Raw genomic sequence first — 24,523 nt, forward strand, 5'->3', positions numbered from 1 at the left:
GAAGGTAGCAGCTCAGGCAATCACCCATCTCTAAGCCTGGCCTGTACCAGGAAGTAAATGCAAACCCTACCTGTCGACTGGGGCTGGGAATTACACATTACCCAGTCACCTGTTATGCGTCAGACGCGTGGGTCAGCCTTCAAGAGCACACAGGGAGGAAGAAGAAGAAGAAAAAGGGGAACCTCAAACACCAAAGTGGAGGAAGTGGAGGAGAAGATGAAAGAAGGTGAAAGAAGGAAGAAAAAAAGGACTGAAAAACAATGACAAGACTGTTCCCATGTCAGCTGCTGAAAATGCTGAACAAATTCTGAAGAACACCCCAGACATGTTCCACAAGACGGGAAAAAGAACAGAAGAGGATAGACATGCAGCACGGAAGGGGAAAAAATGCTGCAAACACTGGTGTCCCATGATAGCCATGCACGAACCCGTCAAAGAGCAGCGAGTCCCCGGAGTGGGGGTGGGGGGTGATAGACTCAGTGGGTCTGTTTCATCAATGCTGGCCCATGCCTAAGGTATGAAATAGTATTATTCATTAATAATGTTCATTTCAAGGGCACCTTCAAAATAGAATACATAATTGTTATTCTTCAATGATAGTCACAGTAATCAAATATTTGTTATGTATGTTTTGGTACTTTAACAGACTATAACAACATTTGACCAAATGATATGATACAGATCTATTTGTCAATAGATTAAATGCATTAACGTGCACTACAAACGCAAGTATTGTTATCACATAATCTGTGGAAGTGTAACTATTGGCTATCCCTATAAACAGTTTTGATGTATGATACTCATTTAAATTAATCCACGTGAAGGCAATAATTGACATTCTTTTTGAGAACAATGGCCAAATCAATGAGGAATTTTGGTGGTGTTTTTGAGGTAGCATCCAAAAAGAAGATCTATCAACATGGGTGGCTCTAAAACCAGTTCCTGTCAGAAACACACAACATTTCAGTTACAAACTATGTCAGGCTCAGGCATACATACATGAATGTAGAACTTACGGTCATACAAGTTGTGTTACATTCCAGCTGAACGAGAGTGACTGCATACATTATACCTAGTGCCAGGAGGATTGAAAACATTATGCATGTAGGATTACTGAAGTGCTGGAAACTATGTGAGATGGCAAATGTTAGCTTCACTTAGGATCACTAGTAATTTAATTTTTGGCCACAAACGATGAAGCTGCTGCAATAGGGGCTACAACTTTGTGTGAAATTCTAAATATGATTTAACCATATGCTACTTGCAGATATAATAAAAGACTGGCTATGGGGAAGTGCAGCAAACAGCCAGACACAAAATGCAAATGGATTAATTCACCCAACAGTTCCTTAAATCATAGGAATTCCACACACATTCAGTACTTTAGCACCTTTCTTTTACAAGATTTAAGACCTAAATTTAATATTGCACATTTTCACAAACAGGTCGATATTGTTATGATACCTTTTCCTATTGTTGTGATACCTTTTCCTCTTATGAAGATGAGGATGGCACAAACATTCTAAGTGCTACAGACAACATTATAAGGGGGCAATCCTCTAACACATACTTGAGAATCGAGGTCATGATGCAAACGTGTGTGTGTGTGTGTGTGTGTGTGTGTGTGTGTGTGTGTGTGTGTGTGTGTGTGCGCGCGTGTGTGCAAGAGGACACATTTTATGCCACATTCTTCTCAGATTCACTGCCACTTGTAGAGGTCCACACCTAGCACCAACAAAATGCAGCCAGTGTTCTGAATAAAATCATTTCTTAGGGTTATGATTTACATATGGGAGCTCTTTGACTTTACTGTTTGGTGTTTAAATCCATTAATATACCATGATCTCTGTTAAAGTAAGAATTCAATTGTTTGGACATTTCAGTGGTACTGCTTTTAGAAGATGATTCTGTATTTGATAATGATGAATGATTTATCAACTTCCAAGTGTGGTTTACACACAATCAGACATATCACGTAAGTATGTACTGTAGTAGTTTGGATTTAAACTCTGACCATACCTTCCAGTAAGCAGGGACACTGAAAAATATCTTCAGTGAGTGCAGCCATCCCAGTTAAATTCCTATAAAATATTAATTGTTATGTAAGAAAATTGATGCCTGTTGCCTGGGCTGGATTTCTTTTGAATTCAGAAACTAAGAAATAGTTGTCAGGTATTGTTGAAAAAATTCTTGTACACAGGTTTCTACTTATGTTGTTATTTTTTATTTGGAGCACACAAGAAAAATCATTAAATAGTATTAAATAAAAAATGCTATTCCAAAAGTATGTTGGCATACTTTTATACTAAACTCTCAGATTCTGTTTATAGAAAACAACATAAAAATTTCCAGTTCAGTTGACAAAAGCTGGTTATGGACAATGTGAAAACTGAAATTTTGTGATCATTAAAATGAGCAGACTTTCACTGCAGTAGGAAACAACAGCTGATGGAATTTCAAACTGGACATGGATATATCAATTGCTGAGAAATCAAGTTTAAGAAGAAGATTTTTGCAGTGGAGCAATGGGAAAACTTCAAAAACAAATAGTAACACTATATGGTATGTAAAGTGTTTACATGTTCATTAGTGACGTGTATCTTTGTTCTGTACAAGTATAAACATCTGACAGTTCTTCATGCAGCCCAAGCACATTACATTTTCACTATTCTTTGATGCTGCAAAATAGTAACAATCATAAATTCATATATGTATTCATAGTTTTTTATAAATATGCTATTTCTTTTTGGTCTTTCCTCAAAACAAATCATTCAATAGTTAACACAAATAAATGGTAATTACACCTTGTTCATTATGTACATAGCCTAACTATTCTTTGTTAGGAGTTTGCAGTAAAGTCACACTTAAAATGTACACATCTCTGACCTTTGAAAAATTTCACAGACAGCAAGTTCACAACATACATCCACACATTAGGAACAATGATACACTTTTTCAATAGAGCATTCATAAAACGTGATACAAACGTAGTTCAAGGTGTACTACAATATAAAACAGTATTCAATCATTTGTGTATAACTTAACTTTGTTTTGTAGTTTACAAAGAAATGTAAATGCCCGCAAAACAGGAAGCACCTGAAATAATACTTAAACAATAGGCTGCCTCCATGGATGCAACCTAAGGCTCTGCCATTGGCACACATTCTGCAGTATTCTCCTTTTTCTTCTTTACTAACTCCACCAGTTGTCTATAACGATACATGCATTCTTCCTGTAAAAACAAAAAGGTGAAATTTTAAATAATAGTTATCACACAAAATTTCGAAGAGTGTGACCCAAAAGGGAATAACCTTAATTTATCAATGGAGCTCATTATTATTCTTTTATCTCTGTAATGCTATTGATTTTCATAAAATACTATTTAACAAGATATAAACTGCTGTCAGATATTCAGCTAGGTGGTGTCACAAGATGGTGTCATATTTCTACAAGCTAACTTGTCACCATTCTCAGGTGATCATGATGACTATCTTCCACTGGGCTCTGTCTTTTATACCCCTCTCTCCTGCTGTCCATCCTGTGTCCACAATGCTGGTGTGCGACTCACCTGGTGTGGAGGAGGGGCAAATGATTTACACATCTGGAGATAAAGAATCCTACACTGACAGCAATACAGAAAAATAAGAAGACTGTACACTGTTTTTAAAGACACACAACAGATTCTAGACATATAATTGATGCACCATTGGAAAACAGGAATAAGCAATCCAAGTTAAGATTCCTACTGCTGCTTACATATATGAACAGCCCATGCCTTAAGCCTTTCTCAGGCTGTAGGAGCTCCAAGATTTTTCTTCAATTTCTCTTAAGTATCGGACAGAACATTAAAATATGAAACAGGTTTCGGTTTTTCTGGATGGCTGGCTAACTTATTTGTTAAGGATGTAACCTGACTAGTGACAATGATCACATGTATTGCACATGTTTCTACTTTTAGCCTGCATCCAGATGATATACTTCAACAGTGACTTGACTGTTGAATATATGCCTTTTTCCAACTATGTGATATAGTTTTTTAACTGCAAATCCTCAATGCTAGAGCTCAATTCAGCATTGACTGCTATTTGTGATGCACCACCTATACGTGAGAAAGTGAGTTACAGCATGTTTCTAGTGCTCCCAGAAGTAGCAAAAGATTTCCTCAATCCAATCAAAATAGGACTACTTCCCTGACTCCTGGAGGGAAGACATTGTAACAGTCATTCTGAAGAAAGAGAGGATAGTACTTGCCCAAGTCAACATCATGGTCCTATCTTCATAGCTTGCATACAATATCTTGGAGTAGATGATAATCCCACGTCATCTACCATATTTACCCACATACAAGACAAACCCCCTGTTTTCAAGAAGCTTCTTGAGAAAATTTATTTTTATCATATTCTGATTAATCAAAATTACAAACTGTTTTACTGACAAAGTATCTGCCAAAACACTTAACATTATATGTATTCTAAATTTATGCCATTTATTCATTTTGATAACATGAGGAGAAATAAAGTAAACAAAAATAAATTGTTTACATTAATTTGCACACCATTTTCTTTTCCACATTTTTCTCTTATTAATCCTGTCATATGTGGTATCACCATTTTTAACCATCAGCCTAATAGCACAGCCGTGAAAGAAGTATCCTCGTTGTCACAAACATTTGGATGTTTTCTCCAAATATGTTGCGATTTTTGATGTCGTGGTTAACTGTGGGACCTGGAAACACAGCTGATTTTATCCAAATACATGTCGGATTTCACTTCTATACTAATGTGAGAATGTTACAATGTTTCTTGCTTCCAAACATATTGGCGGCCCATTGGCTGCGTAGAATCAGCAGCGGACTCACCCCTTTCATTCACAGTGAGCGTTGACAACATTGCAGCATAAAACATGTGAGAACGCCACTGGTGACTATCTAGACCAGGGCCGCACAAACACGGAAATCATCACGTGTGCAAAGCGAGGTGCAGCGAGTGCCTGCACAGTGCATCGGTTCAACTCGGCATATTTCGCCTCAACTCTGCTTGCTGCGTGAGGCCGATGCTGTGCGCTGCCGAATGCGCTGCCAGACGGCTTAGTCAACATTGGAATACGTAAGCGCAAGACAATTACCGGAATAATGGAACCATCTGCTCCAAAAAAAAGGGAAAACTGCCAAAACGCAATTTAAACTGAAATGGGAACTCTCCTACTTTTTTGTGCAGTGTGACGATAAAGCTAAATGTCTAATCTGCGGTACACTAATTACGTGTGTCAGAAATTCATCTATTGAAAGGCACCTACAGCAAATTGCATTCAGAAAAGTATAGTGATATAACGGGATGCCAGAGAGGAAGAATTACGGAAGTTGCAAACTCTTGAGAAGAGAATTCTGTATCTACAAACGAGGTTTGTTGCAAGTACTTTAGCATGTATATTTTGGTTAAAGATCATGTGAAACGAAATAACATTTGTTTAGTTTCCTTAGTTTTTGTTTTCACATAAATTATTTGTAACAAATCTTTTTTTTCTCTACTTTAGGGTGAAGAAGATGAGGGGTGTTGCAAAAGGAATCTCAGAGCTAGTTACAAAGTTGCTCTACGTTTAGCAAGAGCTGGTAGGCCATTTATGGACGGGCCATTAATAAAAACCATTATGTTGGACGTAGTAGAGAGAATGAATCCCACATTAGCTCCCACATACAGCAGAATACCACTTTCCAAAATGACAATACATCGGGGAATGAACAACATTGCTGAGAATTTGCATGAACAACTGGCAGCCAAAATTTAAAACCTCCTAGCGTACTCCATCGCACTTGATGAGTCCACGGATATTAACGACACAGCTCAGTTAGTGATATTTTTGTGTGGCATGGACGACGACCTACATGTAACGAAAGAGCTCCTGGATATGATTTCGTTGAAGGACACTGTTACAGGGGCAGATATTTCAGCAGCTGTTGAAATGGCAGCTGAAGGAATAGGACTCCCTTGGGAAAAGCTGTTTTCCATAACCGCAGACGGAGCACCAGCAATGTGCGGTCAAGCAAAAGGGTTTATTGGCCTACTGCGGAAAAAACTTAACATGCCGAATTTACCTTCCGTTCATTGTTTTGCACACCAAAAGGCTAGGCTCTTTGTGTGAAAGTTATCGTTCTTAAAGATGTGATGAAAGTAGTGGTGCGTATTGTGAACTACATTCGTTCTCATGGACTCATTCATCATCAATCCAAAGAATTTTTGATTGCCTTTGAAGAGGTGTATCCAGATATTCGGTACCATGCTGAGCTGCGCTGGCTGAGCAGAGGGTAAGTGATTTCCCGAATTTTTCGACTACGCCACACTGTGGCTCAGTTTTTGGAGAGCAAAGGACGTCAGGAGCCAATTTTTCATGACCCTGAATGGGTAGCTGATTTACGATTTCTAGCAAACATTATGGCTCTCCTAAATGATTTAAGTCTGAAACTCCAAAAAGAAAACAATTTCATCAACGATATGATCAGCAAAATAAACGTTTTCCAGTATAAACTGAAGCTCCTAAAAAACAACCTCTCAGAGAAAAATACGCAAGACTTTCCTGAACTAGGTAAGCGAGATATAAATTGTACCTTTATTAAAACAGCCTGATTTTTATAACCGCTCTAATCAAAATGGTACTATGTTTTTGTTTGACAGCATCTGTGCAGGAAGGAGCGCACTTTGAAAAATATACGTCGAGGTGCTACAATCCCTTGAAAATGCGTTTAAAAACCGATTCCAGGTAATGTGCCGGTATATGACATAGGTAAATAAAGGAGATTGCGTTATGTATGCAAGTGTAACATTACATTGAAACCAATAGTACACATTACACGTTTATTAAAATCTATCGCATTTTAGTACTTCGAAACAACGGCTTACATGTCTTTAATTTATTAACATTGGCTTTGTTATTGTTTCAGGATATTACCTACCTGCAGCCAATTCTAGATGTTTTTGTGAAACCTTTTTCGATGGATATTGAAGGTGCGCCTTCAGATTTACATTTCGAACTAATTGATTTTCAAAGCGATGTTCACCGAAAGGATGTGTTTTACAATACAAAAGGTTTGCTCCAATTCTACCAGAATTTGTCGAAGGAAGCAGCGAAGATTATTTCTATGTTTGGTTCCACTTGTGTATGTGAAAGGTTTTTTTCTGTTTTGTCTTGTACACAAACTAGATTGCGTGCGAGTATTTCTAATTGTAATTTAAAAAAATTCGCTCAGAATTGCTGTTAGCCAATCTCTTGTTCCAGATCTTAGTAGCATAATTGCAAACAAAATAAAGAGTTCATAAGACGATACATTTGTGTTGAAACCAAATTTAAAATTGTTACCATTACAGTTATTATATAAATCTCTTTTGTACCAGAACACCAAACTAAGCTCTCCCCCTAGCGTACATTAGTATTTGGCAATGACGAAGACAACAGGGTAAAAGCTTTGAAACAGGTCGAGACAGGCGGCGCGAGCGACACAAGCTAATGGAGTGAGAGGCAGCGCTTTTGCGCAAAGCCGCGGAGTGGGGAGTCTCCACTGTCGTCAACATAGCGCAGACGTCTTCTGCACTCTGCACTGTGCGATGCACCGGTGCATGCACCTTGTGCGGCCCTGATCTAGACTTTTACCGCATCCTGCAGACAGGAATACTATTGTTGAGTATTTGTTCAATTTTAAAGTCAATTCAGTTTCAACAACAATCAATAAAGGCACACTGCAATATAAACATGGTAGATGTTCCTAAAAATCAAAGCAAGCAGTGTAGATTCCCAAGACTGGCAACATGACACACTTTGCTACTAGCTCAGTCTACATCTGCATTGTGAGGTGCATGGCAGAAGCTACCCCCCCCCCCATTATAGCAGTTATTAAGGTTTCTTCCTGTTCCAGTCACGTATGAAGTGTGCACTCATCTAGTTCTCAGCCAATCTGGTATCACTGCTGCCCCTCCACACTTCCGTAGTATTTACTTGTGCAAATGTGAAACACTGGCTGCAATATCTTCTCCCATAGAAATCATACATCGCAACAGCAATTAATGCACAAATAAAAGATCGCAATCACAATTCAGTCTAATTGCCAAATTTTCCCTCATTCCACTATCTAGTGATGTCTTTTGGACTATCTCCAGACAGGTCTTGCTGCTGTATTTTTTCTTGTGACAAGAAGTCAGTCAGTTTAATATCATTTATTTGTTTTTTAGACATTTAACTCTGGATTAATTTACGCTCTCGTTTCAGCTGCATGTCACCATCATAATGTTGATTAAAATTTGGTAACAATTTTAGTCAGTGTTCCAATACATGAAAGTAACCAAATTTCTTGCCTGAGACCCACTTAGTAAAACATTAGTCTCTCATAATCAAATAAAATATTGATCTCAGTTGTGAATCTTGTAATGTTTCCTGAAGAACAACATTTCCACTTTTTTATGTTACCTTCACTTAAAGAGCAGCAATAATGTTTATAAATGGTATCCATACGTGTATGAGAACTTTTATTGCAAACCTTTTCAAATATATCAAGAGTTTGTAAGTTAGAATTTAGTGCCATTTCCTCCTGTATTTCACAAATTGTCGATTTTTAAGCAGAGTAATAGATTGTTGTAGCGGCTGTTTCATAATTTCTCATGTATCCCTTGCACTACTGTCATTAGCTTCAAATATCACGTGATTGTTCAAGCAACATTGGTAATATATCAAGCGCTTCGTCATATAGGGAAACCTTGGCCTGTTCATATGCCAGTTTCACTTGTTGGTCCCTGCCCTTTTGAATGCTTCAAAATAAATCTGCACACAACTTCAATATACAAAGCTTCATCTATACATATAGGAAGACCCCTATATACTCTATTAAACAATTTAAACACGATAACCTCAGCAGCAATAGTTTAATCTGCTAATATAAAGCAACCTTGTATTTTTTGAATGATGGATTTGGGAAAACAAACTTGCCTTATAATCTGGTAAATATTGTATGCCCTTCAGCAGATTCAACTCTAGTACTGGTTGAGGAGATGACAGACCCAACTGATTACTGAACCTTACTGAAGTTGAAAATTCAACAGGCTTTAATACACAAAAAACTACCTTCTTTACTAGCTTGAGGAAGCCTATAATACCATTAGGGGACATAATATTATCACATAGCCCCACCAAAAGAGCTTCCGGGGATGTTAAGCAGTATTTGTGTGGCCCATCCTGTTTTGGTGATGTTTCGGACACAGTCAAAAAAGTGCTAACAGAATGGTTCTTGTCCCCAAGAAAGTGTTCTAATTATGACCATCCTTGTCACAACCAGCAACATCACAACATCCATGATAAAGGAGCCAGTATAGACGTTCAGAACTGGGCAACTTTGCTATATTTTGACATTGAATGCCCACTTCAGCTTTCATCTTGCCGGCACAGAAGACTTGCCAAAATATTGCACCATCTGAATGAAGCCATCTAGCACATACCCACGAGCAGTTAAAAAAAATCGTTGTGTATTGAGAAAATGTAAAATCAAATGTTATTTTCTCTCTCCTATAAACAGAACTTACTTCCTCATTTTCAACAGCCCGGAAGTTTCAAATACAGTCAGCATCAGCTGTGAAAGCTTACACTGTATGATAAAGTATGATCTAGTAAACACCATATATTATACTTTCTAGCTGTCAAGGGTTCTTTCTAGTCTGTCTTTGACACCTCTTCTTAGAGTTTCCCACCCACCACATCCTCCATCCCTACTAACTTGCTTTGCTTATCTCTCCTCTTTTCATCATTCCACAAATACTAATCACAATCACACCACAGTCTTAAGAGAAAAAAGGCCACTAAAGAATTATACCACAAAGTTCAGTATAACACAAATTACAAATGTACATGCAGTGAAGTGAAGTAAAAGCCATCACACAACAGCTTCATTATGTTAGTAGCCCTCCAGCTGCTGCACCATATGCTTCACACATCACCTAAATTGAGGTGGGTCTCAATTCTGAGTATTTTCTCTCCATTTCAGTATTAGAGCAACTAACATGTATTAATGTGGGAGAATAAGCAATGCCTTACAGAATATTTGCCAATTAGATAAACAGGGAAAGAAAATAGTGAGCTAAAATCACATTAGGTGTGCCAAAACTGAGAAAGAATTAGCTTATCTTGAACTTTAGCACTAAGCAATTCTACAACATAATTTCTTGCCAGATACAATCCAAAATGCACTGAGAACTGGGTGAATGGTTGAACTGAAGATCATTTGGCTACACATCATACAACACACAAATGTGAACACCATCTCCCTTCAATCTTTCTTTGTTGTCTGATAGAATAAGATGAGAAGAGATTTAATAGAACTTATTCTTATAAGGCTCAACATAGTCAAGAATTACAAAAAGCCATCTTAGTTTTCAACATTAACTGTATTTGCCCAGTTCACGTGCCATTTTGATGATGCAGTACTAGGTTGTACAACGTGTGTGAGAAACCACCTAAAAACCAAACGAGGCTGGCCAGCTCACCCGCCCTCATCATTAATCTGTGAGATGGATTCCATCTGGGTCAGGCCCACCTCTCCATCTCGCTAAAGTGGCATGTTAAGTGCTTCGCTATCTGGACAGGTTGTAATACATATTGTTGAACATAGTTTAAAGTAAGGGATGGCATTACTATAGTTAATGATGGTAAATATTTTGAAATATCAGACACTGAACTCAAATCATCATAAAGGATCTTTTGCATTAGCAATATCGTAAGTTTCTACAAATGACCACTAGATGGCGTTGACTACTGTTTTACAACTGCCTGTTTGTTACCATGTGTTACTGTAAAAGCAATGACAGCTCAGCGATTAGTTAAGTAATTTACTTAAAATGACCTTTGGTGGAAGTTTCAAATTAAGAGTTTTGTTCTTTTTTGTGATTTTTGTCACTCCTTAATATCAATGCCTAAAACCGTTTCATGTAGCTTCAGAAAAAACTGTTTACAATTGTTTTGCAGAATTTTATTTGGTCATGCTTCCATCAGTGACAAATTTCGAAAAGCTTGACCAAATTCTGTTGTCTAAAAATCATGAAGCTGTGCACAATGTGACTGAAGAGGATCAACATGTGATTTTCCTTGAGCTAGGAACATCCTAACGCATGTTATTAACAGCAGGACACAGACTTTGCACAAACATTTCGCTATGAAAGATGCTTGTATCTGTTCCCGATTGGTGCCACACTATCTGACCGATGCTCAAAAACAGGCTCTTGTCAATTGATATAAGGTAATGACAGAGGCAATGCAAAATCCGTATGCAACAGTGTAACAGGACATAGAATTTTGATGTGATTGTATACACTGGAAACTAATCAATAACCGTTTGTTTGGGAGTTCTAACAGAAGACTACCTGTTTGTTTGCATACACCAGACATGTGACCACAGCTTTGGAGGATCAAAGGACAGTTAATGCCAAATAGTGTACAGTTTGTTTGCCACAAGTTACTAATGAAATCAGGAAAAACAACAACAACAAAAAATCGCTCAACATCATGACAGTGCCAGCTGCCACTCTTGTCAAAGAACTGATTATCTAAGAAGATAATACTGAATTAACGTATCACTGCCCTATTCACTTGATTCATTGCCTAATGACATCTTTTTGTTTTCTTATGTCTAACAAAATTTAGTGGATAGCAATTTTCATCACCTAAAAAATATGAAGAATCCTTCCGAAACCATGTGTTCAAGTTACCAACATCAGTAGAAAGAAGGTTTCTAAAACTCATTCAAATGCATTCATAAGTGTGTAAATTTTGAAGGTGAACATTTTGAAAAATAATAAAACAATTTATAAAAGGATATTTTCCTTTCCCAATTTTTGTAGGAACTTTAAAGGCAATCCTCTCATACTGAGCACGTAATGGTAGTATAGACACCTTTTTAGGAAATTGCAATTTCTGAACACAATCTCAACCCCCAAAAATAAGAAAACGTCAGGTGAAGACATAAGTATCAGCAATGAAATTAGTAGCATCCTTCAAGGCTTTTTCCCCATCAATGTCGAAAAACAGTGCAACAAGAGTAAATAAAAATTCAGCATTAGTAATTTATCACGTGGTTAACAATATAGACAGGAAATCTGCAAAAACAGAGTAATCAGTTTTTCCCAAATAAGAGTAAAAACAGGGAGTGAAAAGCCATCAAAATACAAGTCTTAAAGAAACTGTTTTAAAATAAAATGTAAAATTTTTCAAGGTAATGCTAAACCAAATATGGAATTGTATGACTATGACAACAAACAAAACAACCAGGAGTAGTAATCAATTAAGTCCTATGTGCCAACAGCTACCTAGAGAGACATTTTTCTGAAAATAAATAAATAAATAAATAAAAAGTCAGAAAGATTGTGTAACCTACTGCTCAAACATTAAAAGACTCACTTTCGTCTTTCCTGGAACACATTTCGCAATTTTCTCCCAACGATCTCCTGATCCTCCTTTAGGGAATTTTGTAAGAGCATTTTCAAGAGCTTTTTGTTGTGGCTGACTCCACTCTGAGGCAGCTGGCAGTGCTGATTCTGCAGCACGCGTTTTTGTTTTCCGAGGGAGCTCTTCTGTTGTGACCTGTGGAGGACGATAACCCTCTTCTTTCACCTTCTTTGCCATATGTGCCACCTGAAATAGAAGGGATATAAATCAAACAGCCTGTATAATGTATGCCGAACATCTTTTTTTAACTTCATTCTGAACCAGAACATAACCTAAACAAAAAAGAAAAATTCTCTTCGTAAAACTATCAAATTACGGGGCAGACACGCTGGCCTTGACTTGCCAGCCAGGAGAAAAGTCAGTACTGCCAACAGGCCCCCATGAAAGTATATCTACTGTCCTAGCTTTCAGAAGTAATAGTTTCAACAATGGAAAAATTCAGGATGGAATTTAACAATATTATGAAAATGATAGTTGCTACTTGCCATATAGCAGAGATGTTGAATTGGAGAGAGGCACAACAACAAGACTGCCCGAAAATTGAGTTTTCAGCAGAGATTGCATTTGTGTTTTCTGTTTCCGATAAAGGCCTTGTTGGCCGAAACTCATTTTCTGACAGTCTTTTTGTTGTGCGTATCTGCGACTAAGCATCTCTGCTATACGGTGGGTAGCAACTGTTCTTTTCAGCACTAATAGTTTCCTTCTCAGGATTGCAAGAGATTTACATTGGGGAAGGTTAAAAAGGAAAGGCCCCAGGATGAGAGAATGGAAGAACTTGGCAGAACAAATTATGTAATTTATTTTTTGATAAATTTAAGGTACGTGTATGCAGTTGGTTGTGCACAATGAAATCCCTGTGGCACCATACCATGGCACACTGCTGGAGCAGCCACAACAAATTGGTGCACCTTACTGATACAGCAGCATACCGTGATGTTATTTGTTTTCCATTGCTGCCGAAAATGAATTATAGCACACTGCTCCACTTTACCAATGGGCTGGGTCATTTTGCTTTGGTTCCTGTAGTGGGATGTGAACACAATATACTATGTTTGAACAAGAATCCACAATTTAATCAATTAAAATAACAAAAACTGTTTGTGCTACACATATAGAGGCTGAAAGAAGATCTACAAGTCAGAGAACAAAAGGCAGCTGCAGCGTTCAAAATGCAGACTTTTAAATACTGTATTTATGAAGATATACTTTGTCAGTTGAAGATGGGTGAAAGCTCAGAAACACGTCTTGTCATACATCAAACTATACAAAAAGCAGCTCACTGCAGTTTTTCTGCAAGTAATTCTTTGTTGGATTTCGAAAGGTAAGAAAAGACTGAGGCAATAACATAATGGAAGTTGAGTACATGAGATTCAAAAATATATAGGAGTGGTTTGATGCTTACAGCTGATGATTATAATCAATGGAAAAATGTATAAGAGGCTTTAATTCAACAGTGGATGCCAGACAGATGATTATTATAACAAAAAACCAGGTTCAATTAGACAGAAGTGATTTTGCAGTTCTTGCACATCCCTGGTTTGATAACTAATACAGTCTCAGAAATCATATATGCAGCAGCTGGGCAAAACTAATTATAACTATGAAATCGAGGTACTGAGCTGAACAATAATCTAAGGAGAAGTGAAAGTATGTGGTTTGGGCCAGTAATTAGGACAGAGCAGATAAGAGATCTCCCAGGGCTCATTCATGACAACAAAGATCCCACCTACATCCAACCAACCCCCCCCCTCCCCCTCCCAGTTGAAGAAGATGCCACGCCACACTGTCTGAGCTCAAGTACTAAATCAGAATGCCAAGCAAAAAAAATGGAAAATAGGGTGTGGCAGAAAATGGGGCTAGTTACATTTAAAAGCAATTAGAACAGTGTAAAAGACAGATGACCAAGGCAATTGGCAAAGGAGGTAGGGTCGAGGCTGCTCCAACCCTAGCTGGCAATGGGACAGGTCCTAACTCAAACCACCCTGACCCTGATAAACTACCGTGTAACAGTGTAACTGTAACAAAGGTAATATTATATAAATTGGCATTTTGCTATGTTCTTTTCCCATCATGGATAGTTGGAACACAATTGTGCAATACCTTAATTTTCCAACTTATTTAAGTACTTTAAGAATGTGGCACACAGATCACTGTGAATTCAATACAGAAAGGTCCAATAATGCCATTTTTCAGGCAGCACTACACAATAACTTCTGGGCTACCATCATCATAGTCAGTCCTAACATATGAAATACCTTTTCCTCGGACTTGAAACGAGTCCTTTGCCATAAACACTGTCACATTAATATGATTAGACAGAAAGCAAAGAAGGTGTAAAGGGGTAAATGAAACATTTACATACGAGGAATTTGAGGCCGGGCTTGGTGTGGGGTGCAGGTGTGGAGAATCACTATGAACGAACATCCCTCATAAAATCAAACAATGGAAAATCCAGGATGGCTTAACACAGGGGTCAAGCTTTTGGCTCATGGGCACAAGTGCCACAGCACTGAGCCTTGCTTCATCTTTTCTTCCACTGCCACACCACACCACACCACACCGTCTGATCTCAAGGAGCAGGAAAGGAAGAACTGCAAACGCACACCATTTAAATCGCAGTACAGTCGCACTGCATACCACTTAGTTTTATATTTTACGTTTCTCTGTAACACAGGTCACAAAACAAAACAAATTATTAAGATTAATTAATTATTTTTGGTGTGCTGAAGACATAATTTTTATCTGGTACAAACAGTAGGCATACAGACAGACACAGACAATTTCACAGAGTTTTGCACACAAGTTGCCATGTAATCTTGACTTACATAGTTTCATAAATGAAAAACGATTTTTCACGTGAATATTTCTATTGAAATATAGTATCACTTTTGTAACCTCACTATGGAGACTTGGAAACTCCACTTGAGGAAAGCAATGTAGAGAACCCGGGACAGTTTTAATGTAAAAAGATTTGTCAATATAATTGGAGTTACCTTGTAGGCCAATCAGTTACATCTGCACATGCACAGTGACAATCTCAACAAACGGCAGTCTCAAAAATAGCTTGGAAAAGGATTTGAGATTGACAGAGTCCTCAAAACCTTTATAAAACTACTCTTGTAATTCTTTCAAGGCAACAATGTGTTCTTCAAAACCATCTACAAGGCAATTTTCTTTTTAAATGCATCCCTATCATATCATAAAGAAGTTATCTTGCAGTGTCTTACTGTGGGCAGTGTGCAATCAAGTCCACTTAAAATGCAAAGTCTACACTCTTTCCAGGTGTTCTAATTTTCATTGTCAGCTACCTTTGTCCTTCATATATTCAACAATTACAAGTTTTAAATCAAAAGAACATTTCAGGCATCCCCCATAACTTAACCAACATACTTTGCAGTAACATATAACGTCTCCATACTCTCTGTTCAGTTCCACTGAAAACTGTTGCAACTAACAATGGAGCAATGCACGAGACTGGAGGAATTTTACTATTTGTATCATTGATTACTCCATGTACTCCAAGTTTGCAAATTTAGCACAAAGTGCTTTTTGATCTATAGAACAAGCAATCCGGATTGTCGGTCATTGTAATTGTTTGCTCTTTCATTGCCAACTAAATCTTTAAATTCTTTCTGCATAGTATTGTAATGCTATTTCTTAGCAAATATATAGTACCTGACACTTGTACAAATCAAGAATTCTCATCCCTCCCTTCTGTCATTCCCACTCATTTTAAACAATTGCAAAGTCGATCACTAGACTGCCGCCTCCTCGGGCAAACAGCCACTGGACCTTCACACCATCAACAAATAGCTAAGATTAAACAGCACTGACAGTACGATTCTGTCAAACTCAAAAGAGTTGCACCGACCGAAAAATGATGCACAACATGGCTAAATGAAATGTCACATTGTTCTGCGTACTTCCAAGAAGGACCGAGCAATGCCAAGTGACAGGCAGGGCCCACCTACAGCCTGCACAGGCTGCATGTGTGAAGTTTGGCAAACCATGGCTAGCCCTTGTTTAACAACAATAAGAAATGGATAGATTACTTAACACGGAGGAGGTGTGAAGAAGCAGAAAAGCACATTGAAAGAAGTCTGTTAGAAATAATAAGCCATCAGACAGAGATCTTCAGACGTACGGACAGACGTCATCCACCCTCCCCCCCCCCCCCCTCCCCCCACCGCCACACTGCCATGCATGTGTAGGTATGTGTGCAGATTGATCCGTAAGGAAGCCTGAAATCTATGTCAGATTGAAAGCTAATAGTTACTTTGTTAGTTGACAAACCCTAGGATCACAATACCATGAGAAGAAGTGTGGATAATTACTAAAAAAATTCAAGCACTCATTCAGAAAATATTGAGTGGCTAGAGGTTCCATATGTTTCACTTTATTCTGTATTATCCCTCCTGCTTTACATGCTACAGCATTAGACACTGAAGTTCCAAAGAAACTGGTACAGGCATGCATATTCAAATACAGACATATGTAAACAGGCAGAATATGGCACTGTAGTGGGCAATGCCTATATAAGACAACAAGTGTCTTGCGCAGTTGTTAGATCTGTTACTGCTGCTGTGATGTCAGATTATCAAGATTTAAATGAGTTTGAACGTGGTGTTTTAGTTGGCACCCGAGGAATGGGACACAGCATCCGCGAGATAGTGATGAAGTGGGGATTTTCCTGTACGATCATTTCACGAGTATACCGTGAATATCAGAAATCTGGTAAAACATCAAATCTCCAACATTGCTGTGGCCCGAAACAAATCCTGCAAGGACACGTCCAACAACGACTGAAGAGAATTGTTCCATGTATCAGGTGCAAACTATTCAACGAAACATCATCAATGTGGGCTTTTGGAGCCAAAGACTCACTCAGGTACCCTTAATGACTGCACAACACAAAGCTTTATGCTGGGGCCTCCAACACCAACATATGACTCTTAGTAACAGGAAACATGTTGCCTGGTTGGACAAGACTTGTTTCAAATTTTATCAAGCGGACGGACATGTAAGTGTACAGAGACAACCTCATGAATCCATGGACACCGCATGTCAGCAGGGGACTGTTAAAGCTGGTGGAGACTCGGTAATGGTGTGGGGCATGTGCAGTTGGAGTGGTGTGGGACCCCTGATACGTCTAGATATGACTGACAGGTGACACATACGCAAGCATTCAGTCTGATCAACTGCACCCATTCCTGTTCATTGTGCATTCTGACAGACTTGGGCAATTCCAGCAGGACATGTACAGAATTGCCTCATAACATGAGCGGGAGTGCGGTGCACCTTGTACACATGAAAAGAAAAGGTTTCCTTATGTTACCAAGGTAAGTCATGTATGGTCAAAATCACAGTTTAATCTTAGTTTATTTAAACAAGAAGAAAATAAACTTTCATAATATGAGCTAAACTATTGTTTTATTAAACAATAATGAAATAAATTTTCACTATAACTCTCTGTTGCCAAGGACAAGTGTTAAAGAGACAGTAATGACGCATTCAAACCACTAAGCAGTGCAGTTGCAGCAGATCTCTGTCAGCTGCTTATTCTGAAATTATGATTTCAATTTTATTTCCTACTATGACAATTTTTGTCTACATTTTAGTATCAAATATCTGTACAATGTACGTCCATGCTATGAAATCTCTTTTGGACTTATTCTTAAATTTTACAACTTATCCTTAACAAAGACCAGATATCTAGCCGCCATTTCGCCAGCTATCCAACACGCTGTGATTGTTCCCTTGTAAGTGATACACTATTGTTTGGCTCTTAGGGTTTTAAAATAAAGTAAGTAATTTGAGTCATAATAATGAGCCAGTTTACATCAATAATAGAAAACTTTTTCTAAGAGGAGATCAGACTGGCAAGAAAACGAAGCACCATGCCATCCTCCTAAGAACAGATTTTATAAAATCAGCCACAGGTGTGTTGCTCTGTAGGGTCACTGTGTACAAAAATCACCTCTTGCAGGCAACAAGCAGTCTCTCTTACCTCAGTCACTTACAAATGAAATGATATTGGTTCATGAATGTCTGAAAATACTGAGCTGTTATTCAGGTCTTTATAAAACATTTTAAGAAGAGTTATAGATTATGCACCCTTCTTTTTCACTAAACAAGTACCTCGTTGAAGCTTACCTCTGCTGCCGGCCTGTGCATCGCAGCGGCCACTTTTTCCCAACGCTGTGGAGTGCCTTGTGGATATCGTTTAAGCTGACGAGACAGCTCAGCTAGATCGTCATCTGTCCACAGGCCACCTGATATGTAAGGAGCTACTGTATCTTCTTCCGGGGCTGACAAGTCATCAACTGACCCAGAAGATTGAGCTGTGCTCAAATCATGTGGCAGTTCATTTTCAGCAGCCAGTACCTCAGGCGGGGCAAATTTGGGCTTGCGGCGACGTGGGCCCCTCGCAGCAACTTCACGTACTTGCATAACAGGTTCTTCGTCCTCTTCCTCAGATCTTTTTGAAACAAAGACAAAATGTTGCACTGGAGAATAGTATTAAAATCTGGTGAACTGTGAAAATTAACATCATTCACAACGACACTACAGTGAAATTTTTTTTCTGACTGTGTTACTCGGTAAAATCTCAGTAAAATATATGCTCCAATAATTCCTTTCAATTGTTTCATATCCAGACCAATGTGTGTCCGATTCCCATTTGTGGACACCTATCTCTCAAGGCATTCAAATGCAGCCAACATTTTACCATTCTTTAAATTAGTATAGACTTGATGCAGACAGCCAACAAATATAAAAATCATACAGTATACGTAAATGAAGGCACTTAATCACACATATGCAGATATATAGTGGGTGACACACACACACACACACACACACACACACACACACACACACACACACACACACACACACACACACAGAGAGAGAGAGAGAGAGAGAGAGAGAGAGAGAGAGAGAGAGAGAGAGAGAGAGAGAGAGAGAGGCACAGGTGGTATGGGGGGCTGCCAGCAACATCTTGTATAGGAAATGTATAATGTCATGTGACTAGGGCCTCCCGTTGGATAGACTGTTCGCAGGGGGGGGGGGGGGGGGGGGGGGCAAGTCTTTCGATTTGATGTCACTTCGACGACTTGTGCATCCATGGGGGTGAAATGACTATGATTAGGACAACACAACACCCAGTCCCTGAGTGGAAAAAATCTCCGACCCAGCCGGGAATCAAACCCAGGCCCTTAGGATTGACATTCTGTTGCGCTCACCACTCAGCTACCGTGGGCGGACATCATCTGTAGTAATGTCAATCTGATAATCCATATGTGAGAATGCAAAGAAAATCCATTATTTCCGAATAGTGACATGAAAAAATATAGCCCACAGAGGCGGAAAAATGATCTTGGACTAAGTGTAACTGTGTAGTGATGCTCTAAAGTACATGTAGCTGTGATGGTACTATGAATCCTACAATCAAATATATATACGAGTTCTTATTATATTATGAAGAAGAATTATAAGTAACCCCACTACTATAAAAAGTTTGATTCTGTCAAAGCAAGTAAAAATTAAATGAGACATAATCTAGTGAATCATCTCTCTCTCTCTCTCTCTCTCTCTCTCTCTCTCTCTCTCTCTCTCTCTCCCCCCCCCCCCCCCCTCCCCATCTTTGTCTACCCTTGTCCTTATCAGAAGGCCCCTCTCATCCTGCAGTTCGAGTGGCCAGCCATTCCTTTTTTATGTTCCCCAACGTGTCCTCCTCCGTGACGAAGGAGCTGTTAGTTCTGAAAGCTAGTAGGATAGTGCATCAACTTTACTTTTGTATATGTCTATCAGCAGCATTATACATTTGGCTCCTGAAGGTAAGTACAAATAAAAACAATTTATGAGATCTAGCAAACATTTTCAGATAGGGACCCTGGGTTTGCAAAGGCACGGACGCTTAACCTCACACCCGTCTCCACTGCAGGATTTTAAAAGCAACGGACTTTCATTCAGTTTTTATCATGATCTGTAGTCCCATAATGCAATTCCGGAAAGCATGCTATAATTCTGCTGAAGGAAACCGAGGCTGGAGGTAGACTATCTCACTTCCGCAGGATGCTTCACAAAACATTTGGACAAACAAAAACTACCATAGGGCAGGTGCTTTTTCAGACTGGAATTCGACACAGGAAATGAGGGATGAATTGTGCAGAAGTAAAACAAAAAATAACTATTTGCACATTAGCAGAAGAGCTTTGATATGGTCAAAATATGTTAACAAGGTTTGTTTTCCAGTCAAAACACTATAGTGCTGGATGTGAGCGCTATGAACTAGCTGTCAGCCGTGAGTATACACAAACAAGAATTTTGACTGGTAGAGGGGACGAGTGGTGCAGGGAAACAAGCCCTCTTGCAGGGCAGCCAGCCTATACCTGTGTTCTGGGTTTCTACAAAGCCAGAACTTGACACACGGCCCTATAACGAAATGCCAATCGCTTCTGGTGTTTCAATGGACATTACTGAAAATGTGATGGGCCAAGATTAGTTCCTTCACTCATTTCAAATTAAGAAAATGTTGAGCAATGCGCAACACAAAGCAATAAGTAATGGCTACCACACAATTGTTTCCTGATGCTGACAGTGTGGTAAACAAGGTAGTCCAGGTCAACCTCAACCAGTACTTGATGCAACCACAGTATAAAACATCTGTCACCTAGAACTGCCACATTAAACTGTCGCCATTTATTAACTTCTAAACTTTTGCTAGGAGAAAAAAAAACAAAAAACGCGAGTTTCTTTCCTCTAAGATACTACGCTCAACACTCGAGTCCTTGTGTTGCATTACAGCACTTTTACCCTATACAGACCATTCCACTGCCCACAACTCGCATGAGAGCAGAGCATCAAGTGCACCAATACAGCATCACATTTGTGCACTTTTTATTTTGCAATCATGGTCTTACATGTTTATCTTTAGAAATTGGGCTTCACTAGATGATCTTCACTACTAGTGACTGAAAACTAAGTAATTTTTCGGTATTTATATGCAGAAAATAAAGCTATTGCGAACTATCTCTGATAAAACAGTTCATCTGGGTTGAACTCACTATGAAACAGTATTTATAAGGTAATTTAGCATTTTCTTATTTTGAAGTAAAATTCACATCTGTATTCACATTTATCACAAATTACAGACTTTTCAGGTCCCTATTTATGAAACTGCAGGGGACATGTGTAATTAGTTGCCAGAATTGTAGACACACGAGGAGATTCTGTTCCCACTGCTGTTAATTAGAAAGTTCTTAAAAGCATTATACACATATGTCCTGCTAGAGTTTTAGTTTATTACTGCATGGAGCAGGTGCTATTAGCAAAATGAACATGTTAACTAAGGCTTGTAAATGATGTAACATAGCTTTACAGCTTTAAATAAATGTGAAATAAAATGTTACTATGATACATAAATGTGAAATATATGAGCACAATATTGTAACCAATAAGCTATGGAATGAAGAACGAAAATAATTTTGTCACAAACAGTATTTTACGATGGCAGGCATATTTAAGCACATACAGTGAAACCCCGTTTTTACACGTTTCAAGAGACTTCAAAAAAATTGTGTAAAATGCAGGAAAGTGTAAAATGTGGGAAATAACATTTTAAGCTACGAAATTTAGGTATAGGTTTACCCCCTTGCATTTTCACACTTTATGTATGATATGTACACATAACAGGCATCAAAAGGCTTTCAGTGTCTTGTTTATTATCTAATGAAAACCGCTGATGTAACTGTAACTGACAACTGTTTGGGAAGTAGGAATGTTTGCCTCAATTACATAAGCCATAATCGATGATTTTGAAAGCCTGCAACTGTCATTCATTATTTAAATAATAAAAATACTGCACTAGTTACTTGAATACGTGTTAGTCTGCATCTCTTGCACTGTAGTCATCTTTTTGATGTTATCAGGTACTGTGCCTCCTTGCTAATGTCGCACACCACACACATACAAACTACACTCTGTTTGTGCAAGATCACAAAAAAATACATATGTAAATACTGCACTTGACAACAAGAATAAATTCTTGAAACACTTTTTACTCATCATGCAAACAACACATAACCAGTGCTGTGTTAAAGTAAAAACATTTGAGGAATGCAAAGTGAATAACAGTGTCTACTAGTGTTCCAAGTGGTCAAATGCCAAAACGTGTTAAAATGGTTCGACAAAGGTGTGTCAACAATCAGGAAATTGCACAGTAGAGAGAGTTTGGAAATGGTTATGATTGGTCATGACATCTTTATTCAAACGAACCTAGTTACACCCATGAGCCACCGTGCCAAGTAGAGCTTAGTGGCGGCAGGAGATACGGCACGAATTGTTCCAACTCTTACATGTTTACCATTTCAAATTGGCGGAGTAGAGTGCTCTGGTACCAAAAAACTTAGCCATGTAATATTTGTAATCTCTACTGGATGGCCAACATCAAGCCAGCATCATATTCTGTCTTCATGAACCTGTTTTCACAATGCGTAAATCAGGGGAAAATTATTAATATGTTGACACAAAATCAGATGTTAATTAGCATTGTGGAAATATGAAATTTGGTGGCAATGAGAAAAAAATGTCAAACGGCGAGAAAACATTAATTCCAGGAATGTAAAAGCAGGGTTATACTATATCTCTCCATAGTACCTTCATGGACTCCTGAGTCTGTACATTCACTGTTCCCCTTACAATTTTTGACTGCTCATACTGCATTATCTGGAATAATGTACTACTGATACTTTCACAACGTACAAGGCAAATACTCATAAAACTGTAGAAACATATACTCATATAACTACACATGATGGAGGTAACACATTACAAACGTTAATAAACTCATAGTCCATAGAACACATCTGAATGTCTTTCCACTTGGAAGCTCCTAGCAAGCATTTAATTGACTATTTTCACATGGAAGTTTGCTAACACTTGTACTGCAGTAAGGAATGAACAGTGACTATGTGATTGCAGATAGACAAGTCTCACTACATGTGAGGCGCTGCAGCTATGTACTGGGCAACACTTTTGGGGTGGTGGTCTGTCACTGTAACAACCAGTTTTCAGTTATATCAATATTTTCATCTGCAGTTTAACCTGACAGTTAAAACAGATCAGAATAACCAGTTTCTGAAATAGCCTTTCTTTATAGCTGTTATTTCCATAATCAATGACGATGTCAAACAAAGATTAAAAAATTAAAATTCAGGTGAAGAGTATAAGATCTCAATTGATACGGGGTTGAGGCTGTAGCAGAAATCTGCCTCAGTATCTCTAGCAAAGATGGCAAAAGTGAAGGAGACAGGTGTGGTAACAGAGTGCAAAAGGTCACATGCCGATTATTTTCCTGCATCATCACTCTTTGATGGAATCAATTTTTCAGCCCAAAGCAATCACAAAATTAAGGATTCAGTTATTATGCCAAGTTTACAGTACGTCAACAGAATTATATGTATGTCAATCAAATTTACCTGCTCTCCTTGTAAAGTGCCACTGTTTCATTTGTGCACCCCATTTTCAATCTTTTAACACAAATGGAACACTGCACTTCATTCCTACCATTCTTCATCAAATACTCCCAAATTAAGAATGATGCTATTCTGCAATACAACCAATGTCCAACGACAAAGGTGAGGAATTATCATACAGACCAAGTGTGGGCAAGCCTTTAACAATGCATGTATATGCATGCCACCTAATAGGCCAGGCTTCACCACATGGCACTAGGTACATTATTGTCTCACCAGTGGAGTACCAATTCTTATGACATATGTTTGTTTCTCGTTTAGGTGTGACTATTAAAATAACACTAATTGCTATTCCCATTTTCTACAATAACCAAATATTTCAAAGCAATGGAAATTTTACAAACAAACATTGCTCTTTTTACAAAAAGTTTGATTTAAAAAACAAAGAATTTTGCACGCTGTTACATGAAACTTATGTGCCTGTTTTTACATGGATATTAGTAAAAAAATTGAAAGACCTGTTACAACCAAGGCCAAAGAAATACAAAAAATAGCAGTTATTCAGAACCAAAATACCA

At 38.3% G+C, this 24,523-nt stretch overlaps 1 protein-coding gene across 1 annotated transcript in view; it reads right to left on the reverse strand.

Annotated features, from left to right (window-relative positions):
• Window positions 1-2,201: 2,201 nt before the first annotated feature.
• LOC126353885 (dnaJ homolog subfamily C member 1) overlaps window positions 2,202-24,523 on the reverse strand; it is a 34,072-nt gene continuing 11,750 nt past the window's right edge. The window contains exons 6-8 of the mRNA XM_050003089.1: window positions 18,622-18,946; window positions 12,421-12,654; window positions 2,202-3,232 (exon numbers count right to left, since the gene is read on the reverse strand). Coding sequence (XP_049859046.1) covers window positions 3,140-3,232; window positions 12,421-12,654; window positions 18,622-18,946 — 652 coding nt within the window. The 3' untranslated portion in view covers window positions 2,202-3,139. The remainder of the gene's footprint in view (window positions 3,233-12,420; window positions 12,655-18,621; window positions 18,947-24,523) is intronic.

Source organism: Schistocerca gregaria, chromosome 3, assembly GCF_023897955.1.
Source record: "Schistocerca gregaria isolate iqSchGreg1 chromosome 3, iqSchGreg1.2, whole genome shotgun sequence".
In the NCBI taxonomy this organism is placed as follows: Eukaryota; Metazoa; Arthropoda; class Insecta; order Orthoptera; family Acrididae; genus Schistocerca; species Schistocerca gregaria.